At 36.7% G+C, this 25599-nt stretch overlaps 1 protein-coding gene across 4 annotated transcripts in view; it reads right to left on the reverse strand.

The window, feature by feature from the left end:
- Nucleotides 1–24835, reverse strand: part of epc1a (enhancer of polycomb homolog 1 (Drosophila) a) — a 41260-nt gene extending 16425 nt beyond the window's left edge. Inside the window, exons 1-3 of one of the 4 annotated variants that reach the window (XM_067369118.1) lie at nt 24405–24835; nt 6933–7087; nt 3902–4061 (exon numbers count right to left, since the gene is read on the reverse strand). In XM_067369118.1, coding sequence (XP_067225219.1) covers nt 3902–4001 — 100 coding nt within the window. In that variant the 5' untranslated portion in view covers nt 4002–4061; nt 6933–7087; nt 24405–24835. Of the gene's footprint in view, nt 1–3901; nt 4062–6932; nt 7088–20530; nt 20892–24404 lie in introns of those variants that run through there. The other 3 variants (XM_067369117.1, XM_067369116.1, XM_067369114.1) reach the window with 3 other exon arrangements.
- Between the last annotated feature and the right edge of the window lie 764 nt (nt 24836–25599).

A 25599-nucleotide genomic window follows, 5' to 3' on the forward strand; every position in this document is an offset into this window, starting at 1 on the left:
CAGATAATTTGCAAGCGCTAGCCAAAATAGCCAGTTTAGATCTGATTGGCTGGCTGCTACCCAACTTCTGAGTTACACTGAATAGGTTTTAATCATGTCAATATCCCAACATTTCCAATAAATTTTCTGAAACTAGTACAGACGTAATTCGGTCAGTGCCCTTAAAAGTAGAGTTCGGTACCCAATCCTAATAACAATGCAACATTTACTGGTTCTACATAAAAAAAAAAAAAAAAAAAGAATAAATTAGGGGATAAAAAAATAAATAAATAAATAATTAAAAATATAACTGTTTGTATCACAGCAAAACATTTAAAAAAAAAAAAACATCTAAAACTTCTAAATCTTCTGTAAATTTTTTCAAAAAATAATTTTTCTAAATGGGTTACCACTTTGTTGCATGAGAGTTATTACTGTAGCATTGATTTCAGATTTACTGGCTCCTAAATGGCACAAGACTGTTCAAAATAAACTCCAGCATTCACCAGATTGTGTCTGAAAAGTCTCGAAATGGGATTAACAAAAAATAAATAAATGAAAACTCACTTGAGTGAGCAATGCAAAAACACATTTTGTTCATCCTGTATGTTTGGCAGACACCCTCAGAGATCCCAAGAGATGTCGCTTAAACACACTTCCCCATTTGAACCGTGTTCCCACTACAGTTCCCAGTGCCTCATCCTTACTTCCACATTTCCTCCCCCTCTTGCTTGGTGTGTGTGTGGCATGTGCTCAGACACTCTTTGACAGCAGGACACCTCCTGCTCCTATTACAGACACCCCAGGGGCCGACAAACTCACTTAAACCCAACCAGTCACTCTATCTACCCCTACAACACACACACACACACACACACAAGATAGACAAAACAGCCAAGAAATTTTAAGTCATGTCTGTTAAATATTAACTGCCCCACACAGCGAACCTATTACTCTAAACCAGACTAAGTATCTAAGACCACGGCACACATTAAGAATACCAACACAACATTTACTGGGAAGTACTAAGTTACAATGAAATTACTAAAAAAAATAAAACAAAATAAAACAAAATGTAAATGTTTAAAATTTAAAATGTTTAAAACATTAAAATACAAAATCAATGAAATAAGAAATATAACATGCAGACAAAAAGAAAAAAAAAATCTGGGATTTCACACAATTTGTCTGTCATTAAAAATCACAGAACCTAAACATGCAATCAGTTATGCAAATGGAATCCACAATTAAAATGCACAATGAGTCAAATTAGAGTAAAAATAGATTAAGCAAAAAAAAAAAAAAAAAAGATTTCACATTTTGTGACTGATTTTTTCCAGTCATATTTTACCATTGAAGATTCCTTAAGGCTACGTTCACACTGCAGGGCTTAATGCTTAATTCCGATCTTTTTGAAAAAATTAGATTTTTTTTGCAAGGCCGTTCACATTTTCAATTAAATGCGACCTTTTGTGATTCTCCTGTGTGAACGTGAAATGACCCAGAAGTGACCCGCATGCGCAGAAGAGTACGCAACGGTCAACGACAACACTCGTTGTTTGCGGAAGTAGACGGCCACTTCGTTTGTTCCAGTCTTTAACCACCTTATATTTGGCTCGGAGGCTTTTTATTTTTCGCTGGCATTGGATCAGGATCGTCTGTAACCACGCTCGGCCATTTCGCTGGAAATGTTTTCGTAAACCGCCCGGTTCCGATAAGAGCCCTCGAGTTTGGCCTGAATAGAGCTGTCACCCCAAATATTAATTAAATCTGTGACCTCGCTTCCCTTCCATTGACTGGTCTCAGCAGCATCATCCGCCGTGGTTGTTGTTTATCTTCTCGTTCCCGCCTACTTCAACGCACAATTATGACATTTGTAGCGTATCAATGACGTACGGGTCGGATACATGTGGCCTGGCCGTTCAGACGGAGGTCGCATTTCAAAAGATCGGATACGTATCGTATCGATTCAGGACCACATACCCAAGTGGCCTGGGTCACATTTGAAAAGATCGGATCTGTGTCGTTCAGACTGTCATGAAAAGATCAGATACAGGTCGTATAGGGGCAAAATAAAAAAAAAAAAAAAATAAAAACTCGGAATTGGGTCGTTTCAGCCTGCAGTATGAACGTAGCCTAATAGTGTTATTGTCTTATTCTTGTGAACAATAATAGACAGCACAGTATGAGCTCAGTGCACGCCGATCCCGAGACACTGCTTAACTACACACCGCTGGAGATCCAGTAAGAAAGCGTTTGAATTTGCCGCAAAATTAATAACCTTGCTGCAAGATCTAGTGGGATGCATTTAATTTTAGTGCAGCGTTCTCTGATTGAGACCACAGATATCAAATAGTGCTGAGGTGGAAACCTGGAGAAACACTAGAGTTGTCAAAAGTATCGACTTCAGTACTGAAATTTAAAAAATGTGAAGCTTTGAGTGCTGTTGAGTGGATTCATAAACACCTCTTATTGGCCAATGTGTTCACATGGTCATCAGATGTGTCAGTGATTGGCTTCAATGATGAACGCATCAAAGAAGTTAAAAAGTTGTTCTTCACAAAGCGCTTGCACAGAGTCACATTTTTAAAATTTCAGTAACGAAGTCGGTACTTTTGACAACTCTAAGAAACACTGTGCAAACAAGTTAAGGCTCCCATCCACAATCACCATGGATTGAATGTAACGCTTACTGGTATTGTGGCAGAATTTTCCAGCACTAAAAAGCTGTAAATATTATTACATTTTAATGTTATGATTTGTAAAACGTTAAGTTTAAAGATGAAATAAAACTTAACACTTCTAGGCAAACAAAACTTAGACATGAAATTACCACTGGATGGCGGCAGAGGAGCACTTACTGACTCCCTAATATATGGAAAAGTCTCATGAAAAACAAAAACTTCAAAATGTGACTGAATTACACAGAAAGCAATTAAAGAGCACTCCTTTTATAATCACTGAAGCTGTCGGTCAGTTCAGTATGGTACATTTAGTAAAAGTAGAATATTTAAATTTTTCCCTATGAAAATGTTTCTGCATGATACTGTTAATAAGTTATTTTATTTGAATCTCAATTGAAGCTCAGTGATTTACTGTCAAATTTCCAAAGAATAAACATGTAATATTATTAGTAACTGCACTTATTAATGTAAAACGGTAGTAATATGATTAAATTACCTATGATTAAAAAAAAAAAAAAAAAAGTCAACCACCAAATCCCAACCTTCTGTAGAACTTCGTGGTTCCAGTGCCACTGCTCTCAAATGTTAGTCTGGAGCCCTGACTTCACCATTAAACGCAAAGCGTGTCAGACTTAATATGCATTCCCAAATGCACGTTATTGGAAACCCAAACAAACAGCACATGCAGAGAGAGTAAGTTCATGTGTCATTATTGTCAATCCAGAGCTAGCGTCCATACATCTGACATATTTAACTGTTGTAGCTTAATCCACCTTGTGTGCATGAAATAGACAATGAACACAGTCAAAACGTGTCATTGGAGAAGCGCTGATTAAACATCCGTTTCAGTCACTGATTTTGGCCCTTCAAAAACTATTTCAGCCCAAAACCGAGCTGTTTTGGATTAAAATTTTCAGTAGCTGAAACTTCTGTGCATCCCTATTTCTAAGACATCTTAATCAGAAGAGGTGAAAGCACACAAATGTATAAGACACGGCAGATGGCACAGCCTGCAATCCACAAACACTCAAAGAACAAAAAAACAACACAAAACACCTGCTGTTCAGGAATTGGCGGACAGATGTCTGTAACAAAGGCTTCAATTACTTTGTTTCTTCCATTCAAACACTTCAATATCTGTCCCTCATAATCCTTGCTGGTACTACCCTAAAACACTGCTTCATTAAAGAAATACTTCCTCAGTAGTATTCGTTTATGCTCAACATTCATGTACTCACGCTGTAAGTGAATGAGCTGCTTTGGCATCTTGAAGTCTCCAGGGTAGAGAGAGTCATAGTAAGCGATGTTGCTCTCTGCCTCTGGGACGGGAATCACCATGTTATCCCTCTTCTCTCCGTACACCTGCTGGGCGGAAATCGCCCTCTGGAGATGGTGTTCCTATGGCAACCATAAAGAAAGAAACATATGCTTCAGTAAACATTCCCATTCACAAACTATTTTGTAGCATTGTGTTTATCACCATTGTAAAGTCCGATTCATTTTAGTGAATCCATTCAAAAGTTATAACACAACAAACTGGTTGAGGAAGAAAAGTGAACCACAATATTTAGATTACAATTTTACATTGATTTAAAATGGTTTAAACACTTTGCAAATTGTATGAAATTAATCATTAAAAGACTCAAAAGAACAAATCGCTTGCGAACAGAACATCATTTTTATTTACGTATTGCAGAACAATATTGACTTGAAGGCCATTTGATTTACATATATTTACATATCGAACTTTTGATCGTCATCGTGACAGTCCACAGCATCTTTTTTTCCACAAAGATGGTAAAAACATGCATCAATGATCTGCCTTGGTTAATCTTCTCCCAGTAGCCCCATTTATACAAAAAACCTGTGCTGGCCCAGAAGCAGCAATGCAAGAATCCTTCAATATATCAAAGCCAGTTTGGTCTTTGAACCATCTCAACTCTGGCCATATTCACAAAACATCTTAAGGGGCTAAAAGTAACTCCTAAATTGCCAATTTAGGAGAAACTCTTGAAAATACAAAAAAATAGGTGTGTCAGTCCTAATTTTAGGAGTCCTAAATTTTTGCTCTAAGATTATTTCACAAAACATTTTAGCACTAAAACTAGCTCCTAAATCTGAGAAACGTTAGGAGTTCTCTTGACTACTCCTATGTCACAAAGACCAAATCACAAACAGTCCTAATCAACCCAAAGACACTGTACACCAGTAGTCTCAAACTGCCGGCCCGCGGGCCATTTACGGCCCGCCCTCCCTCTCTACCCGGCCCGCAACTGATCTCAAAAATAAAACATAATCCAGCCCGCTAAATTATTATTATTATTCCCTAGTTGCTACCTGTCTGATATGCAAAGAAAAAGTCGCAGTTCTATGGGATCATTCACATATCGCGTCACTTAAGCGCCCGAGCCGCATTCTCCTTCTTTCCAAAGGTTTTTGCTCCAGTGGCGTCTGTCGTTGCTATGCAACCATGAGCCGCGCTATCAACCGCGTCGCTTCTATTATGAGCGCGCTTGCCCAAATTACAGTAAAAGCACTCGACTTTAAGTCACGAGCGTCGATTTAAACCACCGAAACGCATCCGATGCAGCCATTAAATGTTACAGATGCTCAAACGGCATCTTGGACAAATGCGCTGACAAGCACCGCTTGTCACCATGATGGTAACTCTCCAAAAACCCAAATTAACAGAAACTCTTCTAAATTAGCATAACAAAACACTAATTACTGCTAAATCTCCCTTACCATTAATCTTGTGCAAAAAACATTATATAACACTTAATTTTAGCATTTACTCTACCTTTCAAGTACCATGGGCAAAGCATGATGGGAAATATAAATCCCAGCCCAGTTTCAATTAAGTTCGTCTAAATTAAAAGTGTTCATACAACTCAAAACAATGAAACACGTTTACATGTCATCAGATTGTATTTTACATTAACAGAACTTCAAATTAAATACATTTTTGATTAACTGAAAATGTTAAACTATGACAAATCATGATAGTATATCGAATCAATAGGCATAATTTGTGTCATCCAAGCTCAATAAAATAACAATTACAAGTAAAAAGTCTAACAGCATTTCAGAACTTGATTTTTTTAATTTCACAATATATATTTATTTAAGTAATGACTAAAGGTCCCCTGAATTAGTTTTTAGAGTGTGCTGATTAGATAGACCGTTTCAATGTGTTCCTCCCAAACTTTGTTTATAAAACATTATTTAATCGCTCGCATTTTGCATTCTCTTGAGATGCTGCATCTACAATTAACTTCATATACTAGTTTAATTAGTGACACTTAGCCTACATTTTAAAACCTTTATTTGAATGGCAACATTTTTATATAAAAAATATATTTGAATAGGGCAATATTTGTATTTTAAAACCTTTATTTTAATATGGAAACATGACACCTCATTCTACAATATTTCTATGATTAAATCACTGTGTGTATATTCCATGGCAATGAGGTCAACCTGGCCCTTACTCTTAGCTTAAGACTTCAGTCTATTCCTTAGTAAACATTTGTCTCAACAGCTTTGTGAATAGGTTTTAAGAGGAAACTCTTAGTGGCAAGATAAAATGTTTTGTGAATATGGCCCCTGATCATTTCCACAAAACGAATCCACATTTACAGTTATGCAACACTTCTGTGGTTTTCTTTACCTCCCTTGTGAATCTGTAATATAGATCAGACCACAAAAGAGATGAGCTGTGGTTTCAGAGAAAATGCCAAAACCATTTCAATGCAATAACCTCAACTGTTTTTTTGTTGTGTTTTATTTTTTTGTTTTTAAACCTCAAATAAGTAGGCCACAAAAACAGGCTGCATAAAACATAAGATAAACCTAAAAAAACTCAAAAAACAAAAGAGCGCAGACTCCAAAAATACATCATGTTGGGGAATGAAAAGCCTGAAAACACAAATTGTAATTGAACTCAAAAAGTCCAAATCATTCGGCCAGTTCACCTGACGTCATGCACCCCAGGAGCTCATCTGAAATGATTACACTTGGCATAAGGAAATAATAATGAACCCAACATTACGCATGATAGCCTAGAAGCATTTCACCAGAGGAGCTCAAACAAACTTGGTGACGTAACAGCAGTAAGAAAACATGTCTATTTACTTAAAAGTATCAACATGGTGTTCCTGCCAGCCATCCTTTAAAAATGAGCTTTCAATAGTTCATTAGTGTCACAACTCTCTCTCTCTCTCTCCCTCTCACACTCACACACACACACACACACACACACACACACACCTCATTTTAAATGACTCAGCTGCGAGCCCTCATTGAAAGGTCTCTCCAAAGGAGGCAATTATCAGCAGACAAAAGCCAGACTTCCTTTGGCACAGTCCTCTGAATAACCTTCGGATTGCAAATTCTCCCCCGCCGAGGGTGACCCCATCACTGACCTTAGAGGATCATAATTACAAACAGATGAGGGGAGAGAGAACAAAATGGTCATATAAAAACTCTGAAAGACTCTAAAAACAATCTCCAAGTGTTTATAATAAGATCTTTTGTGACCAAATCCTGAATTGTGAATCCAGATGACCATATTTTATAGTCTGTTTCAGGGGGTATTTCAATTAAGTATTTTATGTCAAAGTGGTTCAGCTGACAAAAAAAATATGACTCATTTATTGAATGACTGAAGGTTAACATTCACGTTATTTAAGAAAACCGTAATACTTTATAAATTGCATGTCTAAAGTCATTGTTAAATCCTGTGCATTTCAGTTTAATTGCAATAAAGCTTTCTAAACTAGAAGTCCCAGTCTGATCAATGCTTCCCACAGGTTTGAAATATACTTGCGGTGGTAGCCGGGCGAAAAATCCTCCTATTACCCATGGCACAAAAATCATCTACTACATGTGAGAAACAAATAATGTGTGATTTTTAACAGTATTTTTATTTATTGAAATTAATTTTAATTACATAGCATATTAATGGTTCACCTTTTCGTATGTTCTCCTTGCTGTCATATAGTGTCTCAGTGAATGGGACACAGATTTTACTAGTAAAATTTATAAAATCAATAATATACGTGTCAAATAATGTTCTTGGTGTTTTCTTCCTGTGGGGGAGACTACAATAATTTAATATGAATTAAAAGGAAATCAAATTAAATACAATTTATTGTGTAGCCAAAATACCAATAATGCCCAAAATAAAAATAAAAAAACTTAACGTGTGACTTTTAATTATAAACAAGCCCCAAATACACTCTTATACTCTTAAATATACTCTTACTTTGAAATGTCTGTACTAGTGCAATGTGATCCTTCAGATTCTTAATTCGTCTAAAACATTTTATATAAAGGCCATGAAGTAGTCTTTGTAATAATTCATCAACTTGAGTTCATTAGCAATCGCTTGGCATAAATCTGCGCTTTTCATTGAGAATCACTTTGAAGCAGTCTGAGGCACTATTGCGCAAACTTGTAGAACTTGCAACAGTGCCCCCTTGTGACTCTGCAACATGCAGCGTCTGTGGGCATGCTAGCGGGAGTAAATGGTTCTGATGCACACCTTATGAGCAGGTACGAAACAACTAGTTATTAGATCGTGGATGGTTTCATTATCTTGCGTGGATATAAAAGTATAAGAGGATAAAAATAATGAAAATGTGTCTCATACTTGGGCGGCCGTTATTATACATGGGCGGCCCGCCCAAGTAAAGACTATGTGTGGGAATCACTGCTGATTTTTTTTTTAACCACATAGTGGATATATTGTGATATTAACTCGCTGTAGAGCAGAACCTCTCTACTGACACACTGCTACCATTGCATGGTATACAACCGCCCAGTCTTAACACAATAACTTCAACCTGAAGTCATCTCAGCATGAAGCCAAAATCCACAAGACCAGGATCATCAAATCATCATTCATGGTGACCTCCTGTTGGCCTGGCTGACGCAGGATCAACTGGAGCAACTAAATTACTAATGTGACATTGTCCAAAGCGATGTACTACACTACAACTTACATTTATTAATTTATTTGATCATTAGTTTACTTATTTACAAAACTATTTACTTGGCTACTTTTAGTCTCGCAGGAAATGACACGTGCAAAAATGTGAATTGGTGTCCATTTTGCGAGCAAAGATGGTTGTTGGTTATCAAGGAAAATTTCATGTCGCAATATTGGAAATATTTTAATTTCAAACTAAAATAAATATGTCTGCGATTGGCTTCAATGATCAATCATTGTAAAATAAAACATGGTAAATAACCAATGAAGCTCTTCACCAAGCGCTTACACAGATACACAGGGTAGCGTTTGAAAGCAGGCGTCTATTGCGGACCAGTTCATAGAGAGACGCCGCTTTCAGATTCAAACACTTCTGTGTTCTTTCAAACGCAGCCATGTGTTGATCACTGTAGCCAATCACAGGCATAGCTGATGAGTGTGTCAACACAATGGCCAATCGGAGGTGCTTACGAATCCGCTCAACAGCGCTCAAAGCTTCACATTTTTTAAATTTCAGTACCGATTGGTACTGAAGTCGGTACTTTCGACAACTGCATGCAGATGAATGTCAAACACCGGCACACGGCATTTTTAAAAAAGCCACGTAAACATTTACTGCATGAACATAAACAGCGATAACAGAATTTACTGTTGTCTGCAGGGTTGTGTTCTTTTCTCAGCCTCAATGATTTGTAATATTGAAATTGAAATATTGATTTTGTCTCTTAGCCCCACTTTTTGTTCTTTCAGTCACGTAAATTACGCATTTACATTTACATTCCATCTCAGTTATCACGAAACCTACGGCACACAACAAACACCGCTCCGATCACGGCATTCTCCATCCACCGGTTTTTAGCGTTTGTAAATGCCGCGCTTAAAGATGTCGATGTCTGCCGCTTCTGAGTTCCTATTCCTGGCGCTCTGCTTAAAACGCCTATCTGTGAGCGCTTGAGAGCGCTTCAGCAGCGCAGCGTTTTTTTCCGTTGAGACGCTTTGTTGCTGAGATACGGAATATCTGCGTCGGAAAATGTTATGGAATGTGTTACTTATAACTGATTTTGCAGGTAATTTGTTTCAGGCTAAAAATGTTTACTTGCTATGTATGTTGGGAGACCAGCAAAGTGTGTTTCTCATCCATTTTGTTTCTGTTTGTTGATGTCGCTGTACAGCAAGAATGTGACAGTTGGTTGGAGTTGTATTTGTCCCGCCCCTCCTCCACTCTGATTGGACGGCTGGCTAAAGTGACAGTGATGAGCGCAGCGTTTTACTCAAAGTTGAACACTCTTCAACTCAAGGCGACCAGTAAAAAACTGCGAGCTATCGGCGCTTGAGCGTGAAAAAGACGCTCAGTGCCTCGTTACGCCCCTGGCGTTTAAAAAACGCGCCGCTCCCATTGAAATAAATTGAAAAAGTACGCTAGCAGCTGGAAAAAACACTTAGGTGGACACACGGCCTTATAACTACAAGTATTCGGTGTGAAAGCGCCTATAGACTTTTATTTAGGGCTGTCATGATTCTTAGATTAAATTTACCCATGTCAAGGAACCGGCAAAATACCAGAAGTGGTGCATTCCATGCACGAGAATCCATTAAATCACATTATCATACCATTAACTATGGCTGCACAATGTATTAAAACCATTAAAAAGCCATACTATAGCATGGTGCTATTATGAATTCAATTAAATAAATATATGCCCTACGGGTTTAAATATGTATACGCTTTATTTACATGCGTGTAGGATACGTGCGCCTCAGAGCTAGGGGTCGACCGATTATCGGCGTGGCCGATTATCGGCGCCGATATTAAGCATTTTTTTTTTGTTATCGGCATCGGCCATTTTCAAAACCGATTTGCCGATAAAACCATTTTATTTTGAAATGCGCGATCTGGCACTGATCCAGCCACCTCAGTCAGAGCGCACCGCTCTGTGGCCTAGACTAAGCCCCGCCCATCGTCCGTCTGATTTGTTGGGAGTCACGAGCCTGGCCAATCAATACGGCTGGCGCGGCTGGAAAATGTTCCGCTCTCACACCGAAAGCACAGGAGCTCAGTGATCACCATCACACATCAATAAGTTATCTCTCGAAGGTAAGAATGCAGTAAACGTTCCTGAAGTTGCAATAAATCACTACACTGAAGTTGCAAAGCACCTAAACATAATCGATTTATGATGACAAGCCCCGTTCAGTTATTATACTGTGAATTCCCGGTCAATGTCCGTCATTGCAGTGATATGCTTTAACGGATCATCACATCAGTGCTGAGATAGTGAAACTAAAACCTACTTCTCTCACCATTCGGCCAACTTAACGTTATATTGTGAATAGATTATCAACACGAATGAATTCACTCACGTCTGCTGCGTTTTTGTTTTTTTTGTTCACATAGCTTCACTGAACAGCGTCCGTTCCGTTAGGGCTCTTAGTCAAAAAATTGCGCATATTTGGAGAAATATTGCTTTATTCTAACATGATTGCAAAATGATTTATCATACAGATTCAGAATTACCATTATGCAATTTTGAAGAGCTGAAAGGGCATCAAGCGCGAGCTCTGACGCCCTGACGCGACGCTAGCTCCCTATTCCTGATTTAGTTATCTCCGCGGCCGCGCTCTCTTATTTGACTAATAACCCTATGCTAATAACGTAAATTGTCAATAATCTCACATTGCACGTTTCTGGATGACGATGTCCTGTATACTACTAATTGTTACCCATTTTAATTTACTTTATAAAACTTCAGAGAGATTACATTTATTTTCCATTATTTGTTCATTTGTTGCTGTTTAAATTTGCTTTAAGTTTTACTTTGTTTATAGAATGCTGCTGATGGATGCTCCCAGCACTTATGTTTGTTGTTGTTATTATTAATATTAATGTTGTTATGAACAGTTCTCAGAATTAAAGATGTGTTAAAATAATTTAAAGAGAGTCTTTGTCAGAGGCCTTTTTATTCTTAATTTTGACATGAATTTTCATTTTTACGCTAGACACATATCGGTTCAAAATATCGGTTATCGGTCTCCTTGATCTGTAATAATCGGTATCGGCATCGGCCCTGAAAAATGCATATCGGTCTATCCCTACTCAGAGCGGCTCCATTCAAAGTAAATGCTGCTCCACATGAACTTATAATTTACATGTGTGGAGCACATCTCTGGGTTGCTTATAACATTCATCTGGGAACGCAATGTGCGCTATTTCATCAGACTTAAGATAAATCATTTATAAACCTACGCCACCACAAGAGAATACATCAATATGTTTCAAAACAAACTGTTCACTGCAATTTCAAAATAAAAGTTTAAACCCATGCTGTGATTCAAATAAACAAAGCATCCCAAAAAAACAAAGTATCACAATGCAGCACAACTGTATTCAAAATGTTATGTTTCTTGAAGCAAATCATTAAGCCTCACAGCAAAACATTAATAAGCTTTACAGAAGTTTATTCTAAGATTCTGGACACAACAAAGTACTGAATTAAAATTAATCATCCAATCAAAAGAAATAATCAAAGTAATAGTCTGTTGTCCTTCAAAGAAGATCCCTTCAGGCTAGAGGTGAAAGCTTCATTTACACACAACATTAAAGAACGCATCACCACTTCAGCTGCATTAGACACTTCTCTTTCCTTCTTGGCAAATACTTTCACGGCTATTTGAAGCAGCAATGCTGATCTTACAGAACATACCGAGTCATTTACAAAAAGTCCTGGCATTACATTTGGGAACTAAACGGAAAAAAGCAGGTCAAACTTGTCAGGAATTCTGCCATGACCTCTAGGCTAGAGGACACTTCAAAATGTCGCTGGGATAAGGAAAGTACCATGTCTGGGAAAACCCGCTTGCTGGATTGACGGTATTTACCAACACATCTGCCAAGCATACAAGGCCCTACATGGGCTACTAACAGTCTAAACAATACTGAAAATGAAGCATTATGATTGGCAACGAACTGTGACATATAAAGACAAATAAATGTGAGTAAAAAAATCATTTATGTAAAATAAACATGTGCATCTTGTAAACATAAAGAGGACTGCACAAAAGAAAGTCTTTTGGACACCAACTGAATGCATATATGCACCAAAAACTGCAAAAACTAACAAATGTTCGTTCAAGCAGGTAGACTCATTGCTAACTCTATTGCAATTCTGATTGGTGCTGATATCACAGAGAAATTACATTTAATACAACAATAACTGTCAATGTACCATCATAGTTATTACTGACAATTAGTTGATCAAAATCCTGATGGCACAATGACATGATGTACAATGCGTAGTTGAGACATATCTGCAGAAAAAAAAAAAAAAAAAAAAAATTAAAACTAGGGGTTAAACGGATCATTGATGATATGTGATCTGTACGAACCAGGCCCCACAGTTCGGCACGCATGTAATTCACGGATTCATTTCAAGTTTGACCACCATAGACTGAAAGTTTATAATTTGCACATGTTTTGTCTTGCTAGTTTACACATTCAATAGATTTTAAACCATTCCAGCGCTAGAAGAGGCAAAAGAAAATTTAATTCGGTAGGCCTACTCGCGTGCAGTTGTCTGTGCACACAGCCCGCACAAAAAACTCAGAATTGATTCTTATTTCGTGTCTATGTGCACTTTGATGGACACACAAAATTAGGTCAAAATAAATTCTCGTAAATATAGCCGGCTGGGTCTCGAGAACAAAAGGAGGATGTGTATCATTATTTTGCATCTGTGCATTCAGTCTTAAAGTGACACTAGCGTATAAATACTTGCTGTTAGCCATGTCATTAATGTTAAACTACAAAACACAGCTTTAACAAAGATTAATCTATATTAAATAACACTGTTCACTATATAAATGTTACATTTAATTATTACACTTCTGTACCTTAAGTGAATACTACAGTTTGAACTTTATTTGTAACTTTGCTAGGCTATATTGTATTTATCTATGCTTGTAATTAGTGTTCATTCGCCGTTATTAACTTTTTAACATTATTAGTTAGGATAGTAGTTTTTGCTGTGGTATGGGAGTACTTAAAGTGCGCTTTAAATATGGAAAGCAAAGTTATACCCACTAGTTAAAATAAGAACTAACTGTGTTCAAGGGTTACAAGAGTTAAGATTTAGAAGAAAACCAGCTACACCAGCTGCAATATCCAGTATCAGCATGCAGACGTTTAATTAACAAATGTTTGTTGACAAAGCGGGAGGAATTTGTGGCTTTCACTGAGGTTTCAGGTGACAAAATGGAGCCTTTCTTCTCTCCTATAACACAAAAGACAAAATGACAGCTATCTGCAAAGAGACAGTCTAAAAATAAACATCTTTGTTTAAGAAAATGAGAGACAAACTCAAAATAATGACATTGTAAAAGGAAATTCAGAGATATCCATGATCTCTTATTGTGCATGCTGGATTTATTACGAGTGTGGCAACAAACATTTCAGGTGCCATTAGGGGTGTGCTATATAACGATTGTAGATTGTGAACTAGGGGTGTAACAGTTAGGGATGCTCACATTGACCGTTTAACCGTTAACCGAAAGTAAGAATTTTAACCGATTAATACTATCAGTTAAATGTTTTTTTTTTTTTTTTTTGCTGCATGGTTAAACAAAAATATGCTATGTATACACATATGCTTAATTTTTAACTCGCGGGGCGTTTCACACGTGCCAGACATATTTCGCTAAGCAACAAGCAAAATGAAGTGAGCGAAAAGAAGTACTGACCATTTCCAAGCAATCGATCACAGCGTGCAAACATTTTAGGACAGGTTGATGGTATATAAATCGTGGACGAATGTTACCGTTTGTCAATCAAGCAAAACCGTCCATTCAGAAACAGAGAAATTTGACACTTTAAAAGGTAAGAGGCTGATCTCTCAGATTGACACGCGAGCTGGCTTGACTGAAGGATTTGTAGTTTATGGACTGTTTTGAGTTAAAAGCATTGATGGCATCAATAAAAGAGATATCTAAAAGCGAAAAGAAAATTATTGCCTCGACCGGCGACACAGTGGGGAGGACGCACGAGAGGAGACCTGCGCGTTTGATTGGTATGTGTATAGCTACTGTAATACTGCATTTACAAAACTTATCAGTAGCATGCACTTTGATCACGAAAGTGAAAGTGCCTTTTGCGGTCGCATCGCGGTGCCCCGTGTTCCCATTTCTCTCGATGTGAACCGTGAGCTCCAGTCCATTACAATTCAGGGCCATGGTATACTTAATTTCCCGCATTCCGCTTAGTCTCGTGCGCGAGCCTTTCAAAGAAACTCCTTTGCCCATGAGCGCGGAAAGACGCGTTCGGTATGCACACGTGCACCGTCCGTGGTCATAACAATAACAATCCTTGAGGTAGGCCTGCTATTTTTATTTGACGGAAAAAATGTCTTAAATACCGGTTGTTCAAAGCTTCAATGGATTCACCGTGTTTTTGTTTTGTCATCTTAATTTGTTAAACATTTAAGTGAAAAATATTTAGTGTAGGCCTATTTATTTTATGCCTTTTATTTAAATGCCTTTTATTTAAATTATTTTTTTCTGTTATCAGAAACGCTGCAGGTGCGTGACAATTTGATAATGTGAATCCAGGTTCTGTTTATCTGTTCTATGCTGCTGTTTGCATGTTAAAATAAACCCGTGGAAGACACAGACACTCGTCAATTGTATTTTTTATTTAACGTCATAGCCTATGTGTGTCATATTATCATCATATATTATCATCAATCAATATTATAATCTTATCAGTTAACGGTTAATAATCGGATAACGAGCGTCGGTTGTCGGTCGAGAAATTTAACCGAAATGAGCATCCCTAGTAACAGTACATGTAATTCTCCTGAAATTTCACATACAGTGCATATAGTCAGACGAAGAATACAGTCAGTCACAGGCAATCCACACTCCAATCCATAAGGGGGCTCCCACGCCAATGCATTGTAGCCTAACCACTTTTGATAAGAAACTGTGTCATCTTTTAAATTTTCCATTTTATCACAAAATTCAAACAAATGCCGTTTTGACTCTCTTTAAAGCCATGGCAGTTAAACTTTTTATTCGGAAAGCTGTTTTCTGAGCACGTACACCAAGCAATCGCACACTAAAAGCCTGACAAACAGAGAGTGAGAACTGAACCAAGTTTTCTTTCGCATCTTATTGCGTTTAAACTGTCAAATACACACAAGGTTTACATAAACAGTAATTTATATTAGGGATGTCAATTTATACAAATTCCCATGATTGATCATCGTTTAACAATCAATTATTCAATTAATCGTTAGCCTTAGTACTGCAACATGCGTCTACTGCAGTGGCATATAGTTAACAGCATGACGTAAATGCTGCTCAAAACTACGTGTTCATCACCAAATGAATGAGAAGGGTTTTTAATCTAAATAAAGGGCTAATATGATTGTAAAATGAGTCGATGTGATCGATCATTTATTGAAGTACTTATTTAATAAATATAACGACTAATGCAATGTGTCAGCAATGCTGCCTCAGATGCATGCTTATCAGAATGTGTAGCCTACTCCTGTTCTGAACGCGCTCTTCCTGGAACATCACGCTTAAAAGTAACTAAACCGAATTAATTCACAATGATTTATTAAAAGTGTTCTCATTAATGTTATGCAATATGACAGTCCCAATCATAGTTATCAGTCGTGCACTGCTGTTTGAGCTGTGCAAGACGCGCGCTGAACGAATACCAGTAAACTGAAGCACTTTGCTAGTGCATTATTTAACTTAAAGAAATGCATCCTATTTGAGACTAATCAGATATATACAAAAACATAATATTACAGATTTTATCTGCACAAAATGACACGAATGTACATGAACTAAGTTACGTGCTATTCAGAATGTGAGTCATGTTGTGGAGTCATGATCACTGGCACTTAAACGTATTATTGACAATTAATTGACCAATTAATCGTCAACATCCCAAGTTTATATCTTAAGTAGGGCTGTCAAACGATTAATCGCAAAAAAAAAAAAAACTGCTCTTAACTGAATAACTTCAGTAGTTTTAATAAGAATTTGTGTATACTTAATTCATACAGTCTATGTAGTGCATTATTTTTACATTTGTTTATTCAATTTCTTGTATGAATGCTACTGTTACAATAAATAGCTAATGTAGCTGAAAATATTAATGCACTGTATTTAGCCTCATTTGTATCTTTTATTGTATTTGTTTCCTTTATTTGTAATTTGCATACCTGCCTGAAAAAACATTTCTGCCATATTGCCCACCCCTAGGTGCCATTACTGGATTCTGTTCATCAACAGTGGGATAATAGTGTTCATTTAAAATATATTTTGTACTTGGACTGCTGTATAGAATGCTTCTATAGGTTTAAAGGGAACCCAACTATTGGAAGCTACTTACTTGGTAACCTTTGAAAATGCAGCATACGCTCAGAACACACGCTAATAAAAGCACAATTACAGAGTTATTTATGGTCACAGAGAGTTCCCACGCTGTTCAGAAAGGAAGTTCATGCACTTAATATCACCTCCCAGTATTCACAGTAAATCCCCTAAAATGGTTGTTCGGCATTAAAATGACAAAAAACAAAAACAAAAATGTGTCAGCATGCAATATATTCTGACAAAGCTTGTGTCAGTGCTTGAAAAAAATCTTTGGGGAATTGTACAAACTTGTGACCCCTGACATAACAGCTAAGAGAATTAAACAGACAGAAAATGTGTTTAATCCAGCCTTTATGGATGACAAAACATTTAATCGCTAGAGAAACCCACTCCACCGCACATTCCACACCAACCGTATATCAGAGCGTTAACCAGTTAGTCTCGTCCTACAGTCAATTGCAATTGCTGTTAGTCATTTTTAGCCTTCAAATCTTGTGACAAAGATACATTAACTGACATGAAATATCCCCCGCAGTAATAAGAAAGCCCTCAAGCATCCACCAACAAACACCAAAAATGATAAACAGAAACAAATACAAACTGGCTTTCAAATGTTTTTCCAAGAATCATAGGGGCTTGATGAAGATCAGTGCCAGAGGTCACCCAGACCACCAGTATTAAAGCTATAAGTTGACACGTATTGAAAATGCACACTGCAAACTAAAGGCGCCGTTTACACAACACTGTGTTCAACTGAAAACTTTCTATGCATTTTGACCGTTCATTTACACGACAACAACGTTTTTTTGAGGGCCTGAAAACCCAAACCGGTTTCAAAGAGCAATACCAGTAGTAACTGGTATTTAGGAAGAAACTTAAAGGGTTAGTTTACACAAAAATGAAAATTGTCATTGTTTACTCATCTTTTAACCCCTAAATCTTTCAAATCATCTTCTAAACAAAACTTAAAGGATTAATCCACTTTTAAATAAACTTTTCCTGATAATTTACTAGGGCTGCACGATTTAATCGCATGCTATTCTCACGCGCATTTCGTCAGTAAAGCCGGTTCCCTGATTACCGCTAAATCGCCATCACCTGCTTTCAAATGAAGCGGCATTTAATAGACAGAGCCGTAGATCACTGAAAAGCCACGCAATATCGCGTTCATATCGCAGATGAATCGCCTGCGATAATGAACGCGATATTGCGTGGCTTGTCTGTGATCTACGGCTCTGTCTATTAAAAGGCGCTCCGTTTAAAAACAGGTGATGGCGATTTAGCGGTAATCAGGGAACCGGCTTTACTGACGAAATGCGCGTGAGAATAGCATGCGATTAATCGTGCAGCCCTATAATTTACTCACCCCCATGTCATCCAAGATGTTCATGTCTTTCTTTCGTCAGTCGAAAAGAAATGAAGGTTTTTGAGGAAAACATTCCAGGACTTTTCTCCATATAGTGGATTTCAACGGCTACCAACAGGTTGACGGTCCAAAACGTAACGAACGCGGCTCCAGTTTCGTTTTTTTTTCCGTAAGTAGAATAGGAAAGGCGTAGAACATTCAGCGTAAGCGTTCTGAAGAATGCAGAAACGGGAAATACGTTCAAGGCGATATTTTGTGTTTATAAAGCATAAACGGTTGTATTTCTTTCAAAAATGACCAATCATTTCGCTAGATAAGACTCTTATTCCTCGTCTGGTATCATTTAAAGCCCTTTGAAGCTGCAATGAAACTGTCATTTGGACCTTCAACCTGTTGGTAGCCATTGAAATCCACTATAATCCACTATAATCCTGGAATGTTTTCATCAAAAACCTTCATTTCTTTGCGACTGACGAAAGAAACACATTCATCTTGGATGACATGGGGGTGAGTAAATTATCACGAAAAGTTTATTTAAAAGTGGACTAATCCTTTAAGATATTTTAATGAAATCTGAGATTTCTGTCCCTCCATTGACAGCTATGAAAGTACTACTTTGACACTTCAAAAACAAAAACTTGCATCAATTTAATTCTTCAAACAGCACATACAAATTAAACAAGAAAAGCTGCTTCTACCAACCAAACAACCTCAAAAAGTAAACAACCACTCATTCATCAAGAGTACAAGAGACACTTGACATGCTGCCGTCATTGACCATGTTTACATGCAAACAATTTTCTGATATTAATTCTAATAAAAGATGCACACATGCAACCAGAGCAAAAATCAGAAAACCAGAAGCATTCTCTTCTGGAAATACTAAAGATGCTCACTCAGTAATTAAATTATCTCATTAATTTTCATTATAGTAAGACAAAAGAATGCAATGAATTGAAAATATAGGCCATAATGTTTATTTTTTAAAGTTTGTAAAATGCAAGGTATTCAGATTAATATATGAATGTGCCGTCTTATTTTGATATCAAGAAAAAAGAATTTTGGCTTATTCTCATTAAAGCAATCATGTTGATGTGTTTACATGTCATATATAATTGCAAAGACCAAATTATATACAAGATCTGAATATTTTGTGTGCATGTAAATGTTGTCATTGATGCTGGCGGCCCTGGGGCCCTAATAACAATGGAAAGCATCTCATTAAGGGGCCTTTAGCTCAGCCTCAATCTCCAAGGTTCCCACACCTTTAGACATTCATTCAGGATTACGTGCATTCAAAAAAAAAAAAAAAAAAAAAAAAAAAAAAAAAAAAGCTGTATAGACATGACATTCACAAAGAGCAATTTATAGGTGATAAAACATTTTCAAAAGCATCACTAGATGGTTTTCAACACCCATGGCTTTTCCAGGCGTGGAAAAAGAGACAAATATTAAATAGATAATTCACTCAGGAAGTAAATTCTGTTATTTACTTAGCCTTATGTTGTTCAAACTCTGTCTAACTTTTTGAAGAATAACACAAGAAGAGAAGTTAGGCAACATGACAGCCTCAGTCACCATTCACTTTCATTGTATGGGGGGAAAAACATGGAAGTCAATGGGGACTCATTCACCGTCTGTGGTTACCACAGAAGACAGAAATACACATACAATTGGAACAACAACAACAACAACATGAAGGTGAGTAAATTACAGAATTTACATTTTTGGCCAAATTATCGCTTTCAAATTCGCTGATATTTCCAGGTTTCCCATGACAGCGGGAATTCCCGCCCTCTGGCTGCCGTTTGTCGCCACTACAGTAAAAAAAATCCAACAAAATGTCGGTACCTCCACGGTCACATGACTCCTTTTGTGTTTTTCTGCACGACTCGGGTCCGAACGGATTGACACAACCCTACTTTTACACCTCTAGTAGCCATCAAATGAATCTAACTGTATATACCAGACGTTAAATTCGGTGCAAACCGCACAATGGCTCCAAAACACCGTGTAAAATGCATCACACACAGTCGGCCATTTTGTTGCATCCAAACCTGCGCAGACTGACAGATAAAAACAAATTTGTATCGTACAAAATCGGAAGTTGCATGGTTAAAATCGTACCGATTCCTCGTCCTTCTCCATGCCTGTGGGCATCTGCGGCACGGCGCGGTTGATGGACGCGTACTCGTGCAGGTCAGGCAGATCCTCGCAGCGGTAGATGGGCAGCGGTTTGAGAGCGTCCAGCGCCCGCGCCCTGAACGACAGTTTACTCATTTTACTCTATAAATCTATCCGATCCCCTCACAATCACCCATAAAACCGCCACAGATCTCATGGAGGAGGGTGGATGGAGTTGGAGAATGAGAAAAAATAATGGAATAGAAGAGATCCAGCGAGGAAAAGCAGAGGCGGGTGTGTGTTTTCTCTCGCTGCCTCAGTGCGCCATTCACAACATGGCGGACATTAAAAACTCCTCAGCCGATTGCGTTCTTCCCTCCTCCCTCACAAACTTCCGTGAACGCGCAACTCAGACATTCCCGCACGGCTCGTGCACGCGAGCGCGGTCACGAAACATATGTATGTATATACGTATGAAATTATTTCATTAAGGGGCATTTTATTTTCACCATCTAAACAACACACAATGTCATACATTTATGCTTCAACTGAATAAATTCTTATATCATTAAATATATTAAACAATAACTTTAAATAATATATCAGAACACAATAAAGTCCATCTTAGAATACATATGTGCTATTTGAACACTGGTACATTTGTATAAATGGGCTACATTAACATTTATTTAGTTTTATTGCCAATATGAGCACATGCTCTCAGCTCTTAATTTTAGCTAGCAGTACTGCTGCAGGCCATATTATCGTGCATTTGGTAAATAAACTCATATATAATAGCCAATGTTGCATTTATTACACACAGACTTGTTTTCTTTAAGCTTGAAACTGTATTATTAGAGTATCTTAATGTCACAAAAGAACATTTTGTTAATTACGTTACAATCAGCTCTATTCTCGTGTGTTATTAGACGGCGCCCTCTTTTGGTCAAATCAAATTAAACCAATAAAAATGAAGTTGACTTCACTTATAAATTCATACTTGCCTTAACAAAGCCAACAAACACAGTATAAAAGCCTTAAAGATAATTCAAAGTGTATTAAGTTGTCCTTTCCCCCAAAAAAAAACAACAACAACAAAAAACACAGTCACCACATTAAATTACACAAAATATGGAGTCAAGCAAAGGAACTGTTTACAAGCTAAACAAATGGATTACGTTTTACAAGAACAAAAAAAAAAAAATAGTTTCAGCAAACATAAGAACAAAATGTTTAATTTAGGCCTATATCAACTCCTTTCCATGGCTCAAATGGAAAAACAGCACAATTTATTAAGCTTTTGACTAAAGCATGTCATCTTCAATGTATAAACACACAAATGGCTTTCAGAAAACTGCCACATGGTGGTGTAATGAACACGCTTCACAGAAAAACAGTTAAATAAGGCTGCAAATTATTAAGTACTTAGTACATGACAACTAAAAAAAGTCTGAATGAAAACTATCATGTTGGCACATCTTTATACAATGACATTCTGACTATAATTTCACACTATAGTTTATTTGCAGTATAATTAAATTATTAATTGTAGCCTAAACAGCCAGATGAACTCATCTTGATGACTTAAAGGTGCTAAAGAGAATCTTTTCGTCGACTGAGAAACCAAAGACTGTTAGTGAGTTTTTGAAATGAGCGCATTTCGAGGGAACGGCTCCCAAAACTCCTGCACGAGTATTGGAACACGAGTGTTTAACACCGGCATTCACTGTGTCGTGTTTTTTGGATTAATTTTGTCGGACTCACCGCAGGTAACTCATAATCTGCAGTTTTTACTCCTGTCTCCTGACAAAAACAATGCATGTGGCGCCTGTAGAGTGTGGAAAGTTACTGGAGCGCGCAGCCGTGCATATCTCATACAAGGAACGTCACGGCAGTGATTGACAAGCCAGAGGGCCAATCGTTTACGCGATGATCACGTAAACGATTGGCTGATGTTTTTAAGGCCCTACCTCCTGCACAGATGATGTATATTAATATTATTCCTTTCAGTGCACCTAATAAATAGTTTTTTTATCAGTTAGTTAAAACAGTTTCAAGTAATATTGCAAAAATGTATAAAACAAAACATCCTCTTTAGCACCTTTAAGTTCTTAAATCATGCACAGAATGACAATTGTAATCATTAACCATTATATATGATGTAGAAACCAGTAACTAACAATGCTTGGTACTAGTACAGATGTCAGAAAGTGAGAAAAAGAGAAGTGAAAATAGGTTGGAAGTGGGCATGCTGAGAGTTGAATATTAACTAATACCATTGCTCATCTGTTAGCTGCTAAAAAAAAAAAAAAAAATCTTGTGCACAGTAAAGAATAACAAAAATTATTTTAATTAAAATAAATGTAACCAATTATAAATAAAATATAGAGTGTATTCTCCATGATGACTGTGCCAGTTTTGGGTTTATATTTACACTATATATAAAACTCTATAAACTAGAGGATTTTTGCACACCACACAAAACATTTGCTTGTTGAACTATGACATTGACATTATAAACAAAACGCTTCTGAACAGGAAGAGGACTTGAAACTGAGACGCAGTTTGAAAAGCAGGTCATTTGAAAGGCCAAACTGTCCTTTTCATTGGGTTTGAGAAAGATAACAAGCAAAGAAAGAAAAAACAATATGCTTATGCTGCTTCAAGCATTTAGACTATAATAAGACAATAAAACCTTCCATAAAAATCACCCTCAAAGGCCAACCTAAGTGTTTGGGCTGTAAAACATAAAAAGTATGAGAGACTCAGGAAATTTAGAGATCAGTTAGAGTACAACACATAACCAGAATCTCACTGTAACATTAATTTTGAATACATATGATCCCTTATAGTGGGGAATGTTGTCACATTAAATGAGTAAGATTGATTTTAAGAAGGATACTTTAAATAAATTAAGTGATGCATACAAATGCATCATCCATAAAATGCATTTTATATATATATATATATATATATATATATATATATATATATATATATATATATATATATATATATATATTTTAAAACAAAACAGCAAAAAATGCAACTAAAAAGGCACTAAAATAGGTTCTGCCTTATGATATTATTTATAATGAAGTTTTTAACTGTAGCTACAGGACACTTTGGCAGTCTAGGTAGCGGAGGCCTCAAACATAATCCAGACCATATGTTTCAGCGTAGTCTATTAAACAGTGATATATTGTGAATAACAATACAAATATCTGCAAACAATGCACAATTAAAGCATGCAACTATACTCTTTTTGTGCAAATTTTCTTAGGAATTTAATTCAAACATTTCCTGAAAGAAACACACATACATACATCTATCCAGCTGAAAGGAAAAACATCCTAAAAATGGTTTACTAGATTCAACTGGACTAGTTGAACCTGGTTAGCTGGATGGCCAGCTGGTCTGACTAAACATCAGCTCGACCAGCTTGTTTAAGCTGTTTTTAGTAGGAATACATGTACAAAACACATTTTAACTTTTGATTGTATGCATATTAACAATGAAAAAAGTACAATTTCCATTTGTGTTCAACTCCAGAGCTCCTAAGAGGGAAAAAAAACCTGGCACCAACACAAGAACAACCCTTATTTAAAGAGGTCCATCTTTAACAGCAATGTAATCACTTTAATGAGGTCAAACAGAAGGTGGTGCGTTTCGTTCAGATTGAATATTTAATACAGATTGAATATTTAATATGGCAGAAGATACACAACAACAGGCCACTAGATCCCAGTTTATTCACATCTAAAGAGCTCTTGACCAAAGCAGGAACAACATAATCTGACCTGAAGCTAAAATCCCCTAATCCTTCAATCTAATCATAAAAAAGTTGTCTATAATAACACTGAAAAGAGTAACTTACCAGTTTTTCCACTAGGGTGGATGGTGACAATTCATCTTAAACATGTCAGGACCAGATTCCCAAAGCCATACGAGGGGGATTGGGGAGTTGTGGGAAGAAAAGAAGACATACAGCAAACGCATGTCCAACTCTACAATCATCTTCTTTGGAATGAGATCTGGATAATTATTGCGGCAGAAAATCCGTCTTCATAAACTCGATGATGATATAATAGTCCGCGCGTAAAAATCACCGACGGCCGAATCGCGCGCGTATCCACTGCGCTTTCACTTTGAATTAAACTCAACTCGAGACTGCTAGCAAAAGTACCGACCAAACGTTTGTTTTACGATGAAGTCCAGCTCAGTACACGGTCCTGGAAAGATCTGGTTGCTCCAGTAAAGGGTTAATGAGTTTTGCGTCTTCATTGGTTGGAAAGAGACACCGATCACCTGTGGAGAGCAGCGGGGTTGGTCGAGCACTGAAGGAAGGCAGGAAGAGACGCTGCTTTACACTGAGAAACTTTAAACAGACAGAAGCATTTAGATAGAAACGTTTAACTTTAATTTTATAACATTAATAACACTTTATAGGTATTAATCACTTTTATTAAGTGTTGTAATTAGATTTTTTATAACATTTATATATTTATTTTAATGTTATATTTTAATTTAATTATTGAATAATTATTTTTGCATCTTTTGCAAAATTATTTTTGAAAGAGACTGATGAGATAGTATATATATATATATATATATATATATATAGTCCTGTCAAATCGATTATATATGTATATAATATATTTTGAATAAAGTACTGTCAAATCGATTAATCATGATTAATCCCATCTAACATAAAAGTTTGTAAAAGTTTATTGAATACTTAGGATACATCTGGTTGGAAAGAGGCATGCACTGATCAGATTATACTAATATATATATATAGTGCTGTCAAATCAATTATATGTATATAACACACACACACACACACACACACACACACACACACACACACACACACATATATATATATATATATACATATATATATATATATATATATATATATATATATATATATATATATATATATATATATATATATATATATAAAATAAAGTGCTGTCAAATCGATTAATCATGATTAATCGCATCTAACAAAGTTTGTAAAAGTTAACTGAATACTTATTTTTGCATCTGGCTGGAAAGAGGCATGC

The sequence above is a fragment of the Chanodichthys erythropterus genome, chromosome 19, assembly GCF_024489055.1.
Source record: "Chanodichthys erythropterus isolate Z2021 chromosome 19, ASM2448905v1, whole genome shotgun sequence".
Classification (NCBI taxonomy): domain Eukaryota; kingdom Metazoa; phylum Chordata; class Actinopteri; order Cypriniformes; family Xenocyprididae; genus Chanodichthys; species Chanodichthys erythropterus.